This window comes from Talpa occidentalis, unplaced genomic scaffold (assembly GCF_014898055.3).
Source record: "Talpa occidentalis isolate TD23 unplaced genomic scaffold, MPIMG_talOcc4v2.1 talOcc4.36, whole genome shotgun sequence".
NCBI classification, from domain to species: domain Eukaryota; kingdom Metazoa; phylum Chordata; class Mammalia; order Eulipotyphla; family Talpidae; genus Talpa; species Talpa occidentalis.
In genome coordinates this window covers 55,611-70,114 of record NW_023603851.1, presented here as the reverse complement: position 1 = coordinate 70,114, position 14,504 = coordinate 55,611, and the positions used below count along the sequence as shown (strand labels likewise).

General features: G+C 54.6%; 1 protein-coding gene across 1 annotated transcript; it reads left to right on the top strand.

Moving 5' to 3' along the window:
* Positions 1-1,935: 1,935 nt before the first annotated feature.
* Positions 1,936-3,783, top strand: LOC119256654 (retinoic acid early transcript 1E-like). The gene is made up of 4 exons (XM_037524431.1): positions 1,936-2,017; positions 2,543-2,813; positions 3,063-3,336; positions 3,718-3,783. The coding sequence occupies exons 1-4, from the start codon at positions 1,936-1,938 to the stop codon at positions 3,781-3,783; spliced, it is 693 nt and encodes a 230-aa protein (XP_037380328.1).
* Positions 3,784-14,504: the final 10,721 nt, after the last annotated feature.

Sequence of the window (14,504 nt, the reverse complement as noted above, 5' to 3'; positions counted from 1 at the left end):
AACCTATGGGAACTTAAGGGAAAATAACTGCACACGAGGGGCCTCCCTGGTGGCACAAGGGGGTGAAGCACTGCACTAGGAAGCAATCTGCAACCTCTGCAGCACAGTTTTGATCCCCGGTGGCCAGGGAGAAACCCACATCAGACAATCCACATGGAGCCGCAGACCTCTCCTGTCTTGCCTGCTGCTCCCCTCAGCAGTGTATTTCGTCAGTCTGCCTGTTCTGTTCCCCACTCTGTCTCTGGTGAATCCTCTCACTGCCCGCACCTCTGGCCTGTACCCCAGCTGTTGTGTGCATAAATACATAAATCTTAAAAAAAAAAAATAAGTGCACACGCTGGAGTTGGCTGCTGGGCTGGTCTGGCCTTTCCCGCAGAGCCTGCCCGCTCCAGAGAAGTGGGAACACGGCCACCACACCCCTTGTCTCTCCTCCCGGCAGATGCTCACTCTCGGGTGTGAGTCATCGCTCCAGCTCAATCCTCAGGAGAGACGGGGTTCAACTTCCCCGCGCCGCGCCCGCCCCGCCGAGATCCTTCCCCCGGCCCTGGCCCTCACAAGTGCAGTCACGGGACCCGCGCCCCCATGGTTTTGGAGTGGGGGGGACAGGGGAGCTGGGCTCCGAGCCCCCCGGGGACGCGGGTGAGGGCGGGACAGGCGGGGAGCAGCCCCCCAAGTCCAGCCCCGGGGCGTCCCCCCAAGCGCCCCCTGAGGGGGGGCCGGGAGGGCGGGGGCGCGCCTGGCGCAGGGGAGCCGCCTGGACGCGGGGCCGGCGGTCAGTGGGGAGGAAGGTTCTAGACGTTCTGCGGGGATTCTGCTCCCCGGCGCCTGGAGGGGTCGCCGCGGGTGGGGCAGGGGCGGGAGGAGCGTCTTCCTCGCCTGAGCCCCGCGACTGTCCGGGGCGCCTCGCGGAGACGGGGTGACTGGGCGCGAGTTCTCAGCCTGGGATTCCAGGACAGCCCAAAGCGGACTCTAGAAATGAAAGGTTATTGAGAAAGAGGATGCAGAGGCAGAGCCGGGGCCGTGCGCCGCAGCGGAGAAGCGCGCGATGGATAAAGTAACAACAAAATTAACGGGCCAAACCCTGTGCGTCCCGCCAGCCGGGGGGACAGCCCGGTCCGCAGACGCCAAAAGCACCCCAGGGGCTCATCTCTTCCTCTGGGACCCGCAGAGAGCCTTGTGGGGGTCCCAGCGCACCCCGCTCGGGAACCCGGTGCTGCGACCCGGGACCGGCGGCTCCAGCGGCCGCGTCCACAGGACGAGGGTCCCCCCAACCGCCCCCCCCTGCCCCGCGCGAGGCCGGCTCTGCGGCCCCCACCCCGGCTGCGCGAGGACGCGGCGCTGCCGCCTCAGCTGGGCTGACGGACCCTGGGGAGCCTTGGGGAGAGAAGATCCTCCTCACTGAGGAGGAAAGAGTTGGAAAGACCCGGAGTGGGGGAAATAGATGGGAGATGAGCAAGGGGAGGGAGGATGGGGGGGGGGAGAAGCGCACAGATCCCCCCCCCACCCCGCAACACACATATTCAATCCCACCCACTGAACAGCGGGCTTATGGTGCGATGCGGTGGAGAGAGGAGAGGGTTATTCAAAGTACATTTTTGTGGGTTTTTTCCTCTTACATCGTTGTTAATTTTTGCACAGTGTTTGATGTCCCACCTCTGCTGCAGTCCTGGTGCTTTTCCCACCACAGTAGCTCCCAAGATGCCTCACCGCAGTCCCTGTGCTCTTCCATCCCCGTTTCTGTTTTTTCTAAATAACTGTTATAATTAAATACTTGCAAAATGCTCCATAGCCGTTGGTGAGTCCTAGCCAAGGTCGTCCTTAGTAATGGGAGGAAGAGTGAACGTTGTCCACTCTAGTTATGTATAAATTCTACCCCAGGTGTCACGCCAGGCACAGGTGACTCTCACCAGTTGCTCTCTCACCCTCTCAGCAGGAATGGCCCTGGCATCTCACACCCTGTGTTTTCTTTTGCTGCTGCTGCTGCTGCTGCTGGAACAAGCCTGGAAGACTGTGGGCTGTGAGTGTCCTGGGGTCTCCTGGGGAGGAGGGTAGAGGGAGGACCTGAGCAGAGGGACTTGGGGCAGGTCTCAGCAGGGGGCGCCTGTTCCCTTCTCCTACAGAGAGCCAGGGTGTGGTCTGTGCTGACAGGCTCCCCAGGATGTTACACCCAGTTCTGCAAACTCAGCCTAAAGCGCCTTCTGTCCCCTTGGGCTCACAGGAGGCAGCTCACCCTCTGCCTGCCCAGTCCCACCTTCTCCAGGAGCTTTTCCTGAAACCTGGGACTATCATGACATTCCTCATGTCCTGTGGTGTCTTTTCTTTCTGTGGAAAGTCCTCTCAGTGAGATTACATATCACTGAAGATAGTAATCAGTGGAATCCTTCAGGGCACAGGAGGGTCCATGATGGCTTCAGAGTATTTAACCCCCAGAGAGTTCAAGGTGGAGCAGCACTGAGATGATGAGGGGCTGGAGGGAAACTCCTCCCTCTGCAGCAGGCCCTGCCCAGGGTCCCCAGGCCTCACCTGAGTTTTTCTCTCACAGCTGCTGCTCATTCTCTTTGCCTCAACCTCACTGTCACATCTCACTCCCCACCCGGGCAGCCCTGGTGTGCAGCCCAGGGCTCAGTGGATGGAAACCCTTTCCTTCAGTACAACTCTGACAGCCACAAGGTCACACCTCTGGGTCCCCTGGGGGAGAAGGTAAAGGCCACTGAGACATGGACAGACTTGACCCAGACACTGGGAGAAGTGGGGAGAGAGCTCAGGATGATCCTGCCTGACATCAGACTGGAGAAAACCAGGAACAAGGGTGAGTGTGGGGAAGCACAGGGGGCTGGGGACAGGGGCAAGAGGGGAGGGAGCAGACCAGCTGGGGAGGGGCTTTGTGTGAAAACTGAACACTGTCCCACCTTAGACACTCGTGAACCTGATGGGCAAGGAGGGGCAAGACCTGGAGAGAGGAACCCAGGCCCCTAACTGTGGAGACACACTGACCCCCACCCCCACTACTGGGGGAGATGGGGCAGCCACAGTGATGCCAGGTGTTTGTGTGTGGATGGCAGGTCCCCCACCCTGCAGGCCAAGCTGTCTTGTCAGCGGGAAGCACACAGAGGCACTGGTGCATCCTGGGAGTTCAGCATCAATGGACAGAGGGCCCTCCGCTTTGATGCCATGACCGGGAAGTGGTTGGCCATTGGCCCTGGAGCCAGCGGGGTCAGGGAGCAGTGGGAGCACAACCAGCAGCTGACAGAGTATTTGAGGAAGATCTCCAGGGGAGACTGCAGTCACTGGCTTCAGGAATTCCTACCACACTGGGAAGAAATGCTGAAGCCACAGGTAACTGAGCAGGGCAGGAGGATGTGGGAACTTAAGGCTCTGATCTTTCTTGGGGGGGGGGTGTGAGTGTGTGATTGAAATTGTGATGGGTGGATCCTCTGATTTTTTGTGGACTCCTGTCTGCAGTCAGAGACTCCATAGGATCCCACTTCCTCCTGTCCATCCCTCCTCCCAGTGCAGGTGCCCTTCCCCCATCCACCAAGGCTTTCTCTCTTCTGTTTTAGTTTTCCTTTAACCAGCTCAGAAGTCTCTTCTCATGAAGCCTTCACCATCTTCCCCAGACAGAACTGAACACCCCCAAGCTCCATTGTCCTCAAAAAGTCAATACCCAATAAACAAGTCAAACTGTGAGGATCAATGGACATTTGCTGTCTCCCGCAGCTGAAATCTGAGCTCCACGAGGACAGGGCACAACCTCTACTAACCTTCACATCCCAGGACCTGTAGAGTGGCTGTCCCATGAGTCAGGAATGTGGGGGTGACACGTGCTGCCTGGGAACACGGGTGCTGAGGGGGTACATTTTCAGATTTGACAGGGCTTTTGGTGTTTTCTTCTGGTTTCTTTTAGTGCCACCAACAAAGACCTCAGAGACCAACCAGTCCAAGTGGATGATGATTTTGATCTCCATCTCTTCCCTATTTGTCATCGTCGTCATTGGCAGCATCATCTGGATCAAGGTGAAGTCACATAGGAGGAGATCAGGCACCACTGGAGGTGAGCAGCAGGGGCTCAGGTTCTTGGGACCCGCGCAGTCTGGTCAGGACTCAGGAGAGATGTCCCGGGTCTCCCCCAGCCCTGTCCCCTGATCTACCTCCTCACAGAACCCTGTGCTTTCAGATTGGGGCTGGGCTTCCTCTTGCTGTTGGGGGGAGGAGGCCGGTACTAAGAGCAGGACCATTTGGTGAGGGGCAGGGCAGAGTCTCCATCCTGTGTGGGGCAGGTGCAGGTCTCCAAGGCCTGAGGTGGGTGCTGTTTCCCTCTAAGCCAGGGTCCCTCAGACCTTAGAGGAGAAGAAGTCTTTGCTCTGTAATCATAGTGTGATTTAGCTCAACAGTTTTCTTATTGATGTAATATTTGCTCCATTTTTTGGTGTTTCCTCTCTAGACCATGAGAATGTAAAAGGTCAACCCCTGATCATAAAAACTGAAGTTTGAAATAGGAGTCTACAATCTCCTGCAGAGGTGGGTTTGCAAGGAGTTATGAAGTTTTTTGGTTTTGAAGCTAATGAAGTTTGATCTTCATACCAGCCCTGCACTTGCAGGAGCCTTCCGGGGCCCTTGAAGAGCCCCCTGTGTGGACTTCTGTGACTTGGGCATTTTTTAAATTGGCAGAAGTGAGAACTTTGCCTCTCACCAGACAGGACTGCCGCTGTTCCTGATGCTCCTCCCACCGGACCTGCCTCTATGTCTGGGCAGCTGGAAATTCTGCTGGTATTTATTTTAATTGGTGAAGTGAAGAGCAGTTAGGAATATATTCTTATATATCGTGTATTGAGATATTTATAGTGTAGTAACAATGTGCAGATGTTAACATCTGTGTATTCACAGTCCCTCTGTGTGAAGGTGCAGAACCCACAGTTCATGGTGCTAATAAGCCTATGAAAAGGCGCTGGTCATTAGCCACCAGGGAATGCAGATCACACCATCCAGTGAGATGCTCCACATGCACCAAGGTTGGTGGCACCAAAAAAAGTATAAACATTTGAGACTCTCTTACTGCCGGCTATACAGGGATGTGAACAAGCTGTGGAACTAACATTTACTACACTGCCCATTTGACTAGAAGCATTGGGACTCAAATGCTTTGTTAAACAGCTATCCAAAGTTTAAACTATGCTTCACTTCTGTGTCATACATACTATGGAACAAACTTTTTTCCTACGCATTAGCAAAGAGTCGTATTCCTTCCTAAGCATGGGTCACCTTCCAACATGTCATCCCTGTGCTTTCACTGCCATGAAATGTATGAGATTTTTTAATGACAAGAAAGAAAAGACAGACAGTGCCCAGTGCAGGGCGGATGTGGAGAGAGTGACCCTCCCGGGTGGCGGGGAAAGAGCATGGAGATGGAGTCAGTGAGGAGGGTGACAGTGTGAGGTGAGGGGTGTGTGCTGGGCAAGACCTGCTTCTCGATGACGCTGGAGATTGTAGAGTGAAATGTGGACGGTCAGGGATGAGGAGCAGGTATTGTCAGGTCATGTGGAGTTTCAGTTTCTAATTCTGAAGCAATTTCCACCCCAGGAAGGGGTGTTTTTTAAAAACATCTCATCCAGGCTTTCCTCAGGCATCTGTTTTAATCCAGCTCCAAATCTTCTGAAGCAGATTGTGGGGGTGAAATGGTCAATGTGTTTGGCATACTTATGGCATAGTTTGATATAGGAAGTTTACAGACCACCTGCTGAAAAGTCCTAGGATCTTTTTTGGAAACAGTTTGCCTGGTTGCGATGCCGGCTCTAGGGCTTTTGCGAAACATATTTATTGATGTGTAATTGGAATGACACCAGTGACAGGGCACCCGAGTGATCTGAAGCTCTGTAAACATAAAGGCTATTTTTTAGAACTTTTGAAGATTTAAAAGCCTAGATCCTAAGTTCAATGTTTGTTGTAAAATTTGGAAGGATATTTTAAATTTTGATATTGAAATTTTTAGTCCTAATGTTATAAGGCAGCCCCGATACAAAACGGGGTGCCTGACTGTGGGTCCTCACCCGCGCGCTTAAAAGGACTTATCAATGCTCTACTGCAGGCACACGCAAAAGGTTCATAAAAGGTTTATTTACAAGGGAAGGGGAAATGAGGAAATGTACAGCTCAGGGAGAAAAGTGGGAGACAAAGTTTTAAATGAGTCCTACAGATCCGCTGATCTGGAATCCCCAATGGCGCTCTGAGAGCTGCCCGCGAGCCAGGAGCCGTGAAGCCAGGAGGTGAGTGACAGAGCGAGAGACCCCAAGGCCCACATGTCTTTTTTTTTTTAAAAGATTTATTTTATTTATCTATCTATTTATCTATCTATCTATCTATCTATCTATCTATTTATTTATTTATTTATACAAGCACTGGGTATAGTCAGAAGTGCAGGAGAGTGAGAGATTCACCAGAGCCAGAGCGGGGAGCAGAGCAGGCAGAAGGACCGAAGTACACTGCTGAGGGGAGCAGCGGGCGGCAGGAGAGGTCTGCGTGCCATGTACGACCCTCCTCAGGTGGCTGGGAGCAGCAGGGGATCGAACCGGCACTGCAGAGGCTGGGGGCAGCTTCGCAACCCAGCGCTCAACCGCTGTGCCACCAGGGAGGCCCATCATGTGTCTGGTTTTTATACCCAACCTGGCTGCTTAACTCCATCCTCAGGTCGCAGCCACCCTCCCTTTGGTGGTGACGGGATTTGTCTTTCCCAATGTCTTGATGACTTTAGTCTGGAGTAGAAGTGGCGACCACAAAGCCTGTATGGGATTAGCTCAGGACATCCTTTCCCCTAAGACGTTAAAAATTTTCAAGCCAAAGTTTAAGATTTTTGTTTTTCACAAACCTTTTATCCTGTGTATATTTTTCTTCAATAAAAAAAGTAAACAAAAGCAAAATGTTTAGTTACCTGTAAATCATGTATGTGTGGCGGGCTGTCATTTCTAGTCAGTGTTCTGTAAATTTCCGACTATGTGAGAGTGAGAAAATCTAATGCACACATTATTATCATTACATACAAATAGACTATAAATATTAACTCTAGCAATTAAACAATTACAAGAATTATGCTTTATAGATAATTAATCAAGTGTGTCCATTTGTTTTTGGAGTTTGCCTTTTGAACACCGTATGCAAATCTGCACAAGAGCTAATGCTTCCCTTGGCCGCCCACTCCCCTGATCCTTTACCTCTCTCAGGGCTCACACATGAAACACCAGTTAGGTCTGAACCATTTTCATGTCCTTATTTCTTTTTTCTTTTGAATTGTTTCTATTATTTTGATTTTTTTTTTAAGATTTTGCTTATTTATTTTTGTGTGGAAGAACTGGTGCGTGGGTGGGGTTGAGAGGATTCACCAGAGACAGAGTGGGGAGCAGAACAGCAGGGTATACTGAACACACTGCTAAGGAGAGAAGCAGATGAGACAGGAGAGGTCTGCTGCGCCATATGTGGGTTAGCTCCCTGCTCTTGGATGGAACTCAGGCCCTCTCGGTGATAGCACTGAAACTCAACCCCTAGGCCACCAGGGAGGCCCCTTGAATTATTTTTTAATATGTTTCCCATGGTATAACAAGTGGCATCTTAGCCTCCTTAAAAAACAAGTCACTTGAGTATTTAGAAATCTAATTGGCTCTATTAAGTGACTCATTAGTCCAGCAGCACCCACCTAGTAAGCAGAAAGTCTCCAGAGATGTTGCACAAATGGATGGTTTTTCTAGTCAGAGATAAGCTGGGACAATATTATCAATAAAGATAAAGATTATCTCAGGCAAAGTCACCTTCCTCAAGTGGAGACAGGGGTTTCTTATCATGCAGATGACCTCACCATGCTTAGTTTAGAATTCCACTTTTGGGGGAGGCAGAAACTGCATTTAGGTTAGGTTTTGGTCTTGGCGGAACCAAGCATGGCCCCATCTTGAGCCTGTTGTGTTTCTAACAACCCAAATCTGTCCCTTCACCTCACTGTGCTATTATTATCATACAAATTACATGCAAATTATATCTTCATATTTTAAGCCCATCAAACAGGTTTATGATCAGTTATACAACTATCCTTGAAATGAGAAAGGCAATGTACAAATATGAATCACTAGATTATAATGAAGTTCCTGTAATGCTGTATGTCAGTTATACATAAAGGAAAATCATGAAGTAACTTTTGCAAAGCAAATCTGTACCATCATTCATGTTTGTGCAGTTACCTTTACCAGTGCTCCTTATGTCCTCCTGTGTATCATGGTACAACTTAAGACTTCAGTCTTAGGCCTAGGCTTGGTGTTTTATCAGTTTCAGGATGTCCAGAGCACTAACTTCCATGAAGCAGAAGACTTTTACTTAAAACAGAAACCAAAGGCACATAACTGATGGAGGAGAGAATAGAAAACCTAAAGGAGACATCACAAGACTAAAACCTGATTCACAAGGAGGTGGGGTGAAGGGACTAACGTGACCATTAAGCCAACAACAGAAACCAACATCCTTAGGCCCCAGTGCCTTATCACAAGGCATAAGGCCCAAGCAGGTATCAAACTGCTGTAGGAGTGTCTGGGACACAGACCTGAGGGTAAAGAGTAGAGATTGGGCCCATCCCTGAATATCCAGTCCCTTTCCGATTCTCATTGTTATCCAAAACCCAGCAACAAACAGGCCACTCCACAAAGGAGTGAGCCCCTCCCAAACAGAAACAGACTATCAGTGCAGTCTCTGCACTGGCACAGGGCAGCAGTCCGTCCCACCACCTGTGACTATGCGGGTGCTTCTTTTCACCAATTCTGACCCTCTGCAGAGCAGCAGCCTTCCTGATTGCCGGTGACCTGTACCATGCCGGGGCTTCTCCTCACTGACCTCCCTCAGCAGAGGCAACTCCTCAAGGCCGCCGGCCTGCAACCACGCAGGCCTCTCAGCAAACCTGTCCCTTTCAGGGCAGCTCTTCCAGCCCTCTGGTGTCTGCAAGTATCTTTACTTTTCTGTCCCTTTACCTAATAAACCTGCTCTTTATGTATAACTACTGTCTCTGTCTTGTGGAGAAACTCGCCTGGGACAATCCCTGAGAGCTGCTGAAAGGGGAGCTCTGGTGACACCTTTTCCAGAGTGAACCCACGACCCCGCGCACTCCAAACTCCAAAGACCACATCATAACCACGATATGGATTAATTGTGAGGGGGGAGAATCCATATTACAATGCAGCATGTAATTCAATTGGCAGAAAAGGGGAAGGTTACACATCTCAGTAGAGCTTCGGAGACTGGCAGGGCAGAGCGGGCAGATCCTGGCCTGGAGCCTCCTGGCAGCCACCCGCCGCAGCGAGGGGAGTGCCATCTCTCAGCCCAACAGTCCCTGGGGGCTCTTGTCAAAACCTAGAGAAAGCTTCAGGACTAGGGGAGTAGAGTCATAGTGTTAGGTGCCATACATGTTTCAAAGACATATTATCAGGACCACCTGCTAATTTTAATTTAAGCATAATTTCTCAGGGCAGCTAGATTTTTTTCTGTCCTTGCCTTTTGCATGTCTGCTCATCAGTGTCTTCATAAAAATGGTGGCTTTTTATGGACTGATAACCTAAGTGCTCTGTTGTTAGAGGAGCAATTCACGCCCTGACATTTTTTTTAATTTTATTTTTATATTCCCCATACAATTGCAACCCCCTTATTTTACCCCAACCCCTCCTTTCCCTGCCCTCCCCCATAGTGTGTCTCTGGTTCATAGTTGTTTGTTGATTTTGATTTTTTCTTTCTCATAGTTATTCTTTTTCCTGGTCCCTTATTTAGGTTTTCTAAATTCCTGCTATGAGTGAGACCATCCGGTATTTTTCTTTTTCTTTCTGGCTTATTTCGCTGAGCCTGATCCCTTCCAGCTATATCCATATTGCTGCAAATTGCATGAGTTTATCTTTTTTGATTGCTGAGTAATATTCCATTGTGTATATGTACACATCTTCTTGATCCAGTCACCTACTTAAAAACTAACAACAACAAATGTTGGCGAAGATGTGGAGAAAAGGGAACTCTCCTGCACTGCTGGTGGGAGTGCAAACTGGTCCAACCACTATGGAAAAGCTGTGTGGAGATTCCTCAACCTACTAAACATAGAGCTTCCATATGATCCAGCAATTCCACTCCTAGGTATTTACCCAAGGACACGCCCTGACATTTTTTACAGACTCTTAAGTGCTGAGAACAACCACTCCCAGCAGGATAGGAACCTCACTTCCTGAGGGGGGAGGGCGGGGCAGCTGGGCAGGAGCAAAGTGAATCTAGAGAGGGAGGTCAGCCCAGGGGAAGACACGTGGAAGGAGGCACGTGCAAGAGAGACATGCAGAGACACTTGGAAGAGGCCCGTGGGGCAGGCTGCTTCTGGTCCTTGGCAGAGACAATGGCGGCCGTTGTCTTGATGTGATATAGTATGAATTTTGAGTCTCTCCTGTCCCAGCTCTGAGACCTAACTCCTTTCTTGGGGTTCCCCGCCAGAAGATACCTGAGATGTGTGACAGACTTTCCAGTTTCAGTGGCCTGAGCTGGGGCTGAGCCTCTTTGGCTGTTCATCGCCTCACCTGCAGGGGGCAGTGGAGCTGCGCTGCTCCTGGTGGTGACATCCTGCCCATAGGGTGCCCTCATCGCCACCACCCTGAGTTTCCTTGAAAATACTCTGATGTCACAATTGAGTGTCTGCTCTGTTTTGGTGCCCAGGGCTGCCATGCTTGGCATGCTCTGTGCCAGGCAAAAACTCAGCTGTCTCTCATTGAAACCCAGGAGACCCGGCCCGGCAGTGGGTTGGCTGAGTGGCCAGGGAGGGCTGAGGCACCTTCGCTGACCTCTGGGCACCTGTGCAGGGAGCTCAGTACAGTGTTGGTACCCATAACTATTTTTGTTTAGATTTTGACCAACATTGTCAAGTGGTAGAACTGAATCATAAGTGTGTCTATTAATAGCTGTGCTGTCTTAAAAGGAAAATTTGACGGAAGGAGTCTCCTCCCAGAAGCCAGCAGCCTGCTCAGGGCAGTGCTGGCCAACAATGCCTGTTAGGTAGGGTGCCCACGGGTGGGGGAGGAGAGGGGTATCCCCCAGAACAGGAAGTCCTCTAACAAAGCCTCTGATCTCTTACTGTTCCCCGTGGTACCCTTGCTTGGGTGGGGTGATAGATGCCAGTGGTCCACAATGCCACCGATCTTGACTCTGGAGCTCCTTATTGCTGCCTGGTGGGAGGACTGGCAGGCTCCCTGCCAGGGGATCTTGTCATGGGCCCTGACCTCTTCTAAGAGGCCAGTTCCCTAAATCTCCCTAAACTTCTGACCAGTTCAGGGAACAGAGGCCAGTTTCCTAAGTCTGCAGCCCTTTGGGAACGCACCTGCAGAGCAGACCCTTCAGCCTGCAGCACTTGTAGGGCCGGGCCTGGCAAGCAGTTCCTTTCAGCTGCCTCCTTCCTGTTGTCTTGCCCTGCACCCGGAGGCCTCTGCCCACAACCCGAGGCAGCTTTCCTGGCCCCAGGACCATGGTGCTCCTTCACTCCTAATTTCTCAGCACAATAAAGGGTGTTCTGGCCTCTACCTGCTCCCAGCCCCAGGGTGTCTGGGGTTCTGGCCCCTGGGTACTGTGAGTTGGTGATGCTGACACTGGCTCTGTGATGTCAGCTTAAGGTGGTTCTGGATACTAAGCAGGCATGTCAGGGTTTGTCACCCACACCCGGAGCAGACACGGGGGTGGTGCCTTCTTCTGGTGGGTGGTGGCCCCAGGAGCCACCAAGTGCCCGTCTCCACCCTGTTGCACTGTGTTAACCCAAATGCGTATTAAACTCTTGAACCCACAATAAAACAGAAATGTTATCCTCCTTAGCACACATTTTAACTTTGCGGTTGACTTTGTGTACTCCAAATTGCAATTCTTTTACTCAAAATAAACATGTTTTGACATTTGTATTTCTTCCTGGATTTTTAGGCAAGATAAGATGTCAGAAATGGGATCGGGGGCCTCCCTGGTTGTGCAGGGGTTAAGTCTCAGCGCTATTAAGCTATCTTCAGCCCATGTGGTCTGAATTCAAATCTCTGGCCAGGAAGCTGACCCACATGGGGCAGGGACTGGCCAGAGCTGGAGCTCTCCATCTGTACACCCTGCCCTGGGAGGCCCACAGCATGACCGGAAATGGTCCCCTAGTTCTCATTGTGAAGCTGAGCACAACCTGAGCTGTAGGAGAGATGGGGCCGCCCTTGGGATCATGATGGAGAGAATGAGCTCAGGGCAGCGTCCTCCTGACCCCCCCACCCCCGACAGTGAGTGGGGGGGGCTCCTGACCCCCAGCTCCCTCCCTGCATGGGCAGCAGCTGCCAGTCCTTCCCAGTCCGCCCCAGGCCAGGGCTTCTCTGCCGGACCGCCCTCAGCCAGGGGGCTCCAAGCAGAGCCGGGCGCAGCACCTGCCCGGCCTCCTCAGATCTCCAGCTGCTGCATCACCCGGACTCGCCGAACCCTCTTAGCACCCCTGGCCCTGGCCAACACTCGCCAGGGGGTACAGGGTTCCCGGCCTAGGGGAGCCTCCACCCCCTCTACCCTTTCGGACCTCGGACCCCCCTTTCCCTCCCTTATTTTCGGCTGCTGCGCCCCGGGGGTCTGCTTCTGCTCCTGGCCCTCGGCCGCAGCCTTCATTTTCGCAGCCCCCCAGGCTCAGTGAGCCGCGCAGGCATCCCGCCCCTTCCCCAGGGGCCCCCCTCAGGCAGCCGAGGCTAAGCCAACACCCCTCAGGCTCCTCATTGTCACCGCCGCAGGGCTGCCCCGAAGGCGTTCAGCGCAAACCGAAAGGAAGCAGTCTGCCCGCACCCTCCGTCCATCCGCCTCTGTCTCTGGACAGTCCCCGCCCGGCTTCTCCTGGCCTCGGCACCCTGCGGCCGTGACCCCACAGCCGAGCGGCGCCCCCGAGCGGGCCCTGCCTCCGCGGGTGGACGTGCAGGCGTCCGCGAACCCCAGCCTGCCCCGTCACTCGGCAGGGCGCAACAGACACCGCGGAGACCCGCTCCTCCCAGACAGGCGCCCCCGAGGGCGGAGCGAGGAGCCCGTGTGCAGGCCCCCCATGGTCGCTCCCGACCGCCCCCCACAGCCCCGCTCCCCGCGGGGAACCCCGCTCAGTCTGGGCGGCCTCCGCAGCCCCGGGCAGGGGCGTCTGGCTCCGGCCACTCCAGGCCGCGGGCTCAGCGCCAGCCACCCCCAGCCTCACCCCCCCACCCCCGCGCACTCTGAGGTCTGAGACCCTCAGCTCTCTTGGGGGGGCCGCCCAGCCCCAGGGGTACTCACTGCCGTCCCCGCCGCTCCAGGTCTCGTCCCCCGCTGCCGGCGGCCCCTGCGTCAGGCCCTGGGGACCAGCTGCCCGCGGGCCGCTCCGGTCCCCTCTCCGCCGCCGGCGCCCCCACAGGCCTGTCCCCGCCTGTGCTTGGCTGGGCCGCGAGTTGCCTTGAAATAACAAAACCCAACAGCCTGGAGACCTCGGCCTGGAGGAGCTGCCTTTCGGGCAGGGCTTCTACATTGTTCCGTGCGAGCTTCTGCTCCACGGGAAGGACACGGATGCCCGTGGGCACGACAAGCACGGCCGCTGCCCAAGACCCCAGCGGACACGCGGGGCTGGGACCCACGTGGACAGACGCGGGCTGCAAGCTCTGGGCGCCCCAGTCCCACGAGCGCCCGCGTGTCATCCGCATGGCGGCTGCTCCACGCGAGAACGCACCCCGGGCCGCGCGGGAGTGTGGGCGCCCTGCCGAGGGACAGGGGCAGGCTGGGGTCCGCGGACGCCTGCACGGCCACCCGCGGGGGCAGGGCCCGCCGGGACCCACCCTCAGGCCAGGGCTCCGGTCTCGGGGGGCGCCATTCCCGGAGGGACAGAAAGCTCCGGGAGAGGACTTAGGCTGGCCCGGGGCAGTTCCGGCGGGGCTCGGGCGGCTCTGCACCGACACCCCACGCACCGCGTCCCACCCAGGTCTCCCCAGATACTGTGCCGCCACGTGGGCGAGCCCCCCGCCCCCAATCTCGGCCACCGCTTCTCGGAGACTTGCAAGCCGGACTCGGGTGCCTGAGGCCGCGACCACGCGAGGCCCCACCCCCAACTCGCCTCCGAGCGCCCCTGAGGGCGAGATCACGGAGGTCTCGGCCGCCCACTCAACCGTCGAGGCCGGGGTCGGGGCCCGCAGACTGGAGAGGAGACGTGCCGCGCGGCCCGGGCGCGCCATCTTGGCGAGCTGCGCAGGCCAGAACCGCGAGGCATCGGCCGGGGGCTCAGCCGACGGGCGGTCCCGGGCCGCGACCACGCGAGGCCACTCCACCCCACCCGCCCCGCGCGACGCAGAGCCGCTCGGCCACCTGGCCGTCCGGGTCGGAGCAGAAGCCGCCCTGAGTGAGCCGGCGGGGTCACGGCGGTCACGGCGGGACGGGGTCGCACGGGCACTGCGGCCGCAGCCGGCCTCCCGGGCGGACGCTTGAAACCCGCTCGCACGGCCTTCATGGCCTCGGTGTCCCGC

Bases quoted from the DNA above. Each gene is read 5' to 3' on its own strand.
- LOC119256654 (XM_037524431.1), top strand. From the start codon at position 1,936: ATGGCCCTGGCATCTCACACCCTGTGTTTTCTTTTGCTGCTGCTGCTG. The intron at 2,814-3,062 runs GTGTGGGGAAGC...TGTGGATGGCAG, and splicing joins AAAACCAGGAACAAGGGTGA to GTCCCCCACCCTGCAGGCCA. The intron at 3,337-3,717 runs GTAACTGAGCAG...TGTCTCCCGCAG, and splicing joins AAGAAATGCTGAAGCCACAG to CTGAAATCTGAGCTCCACGA.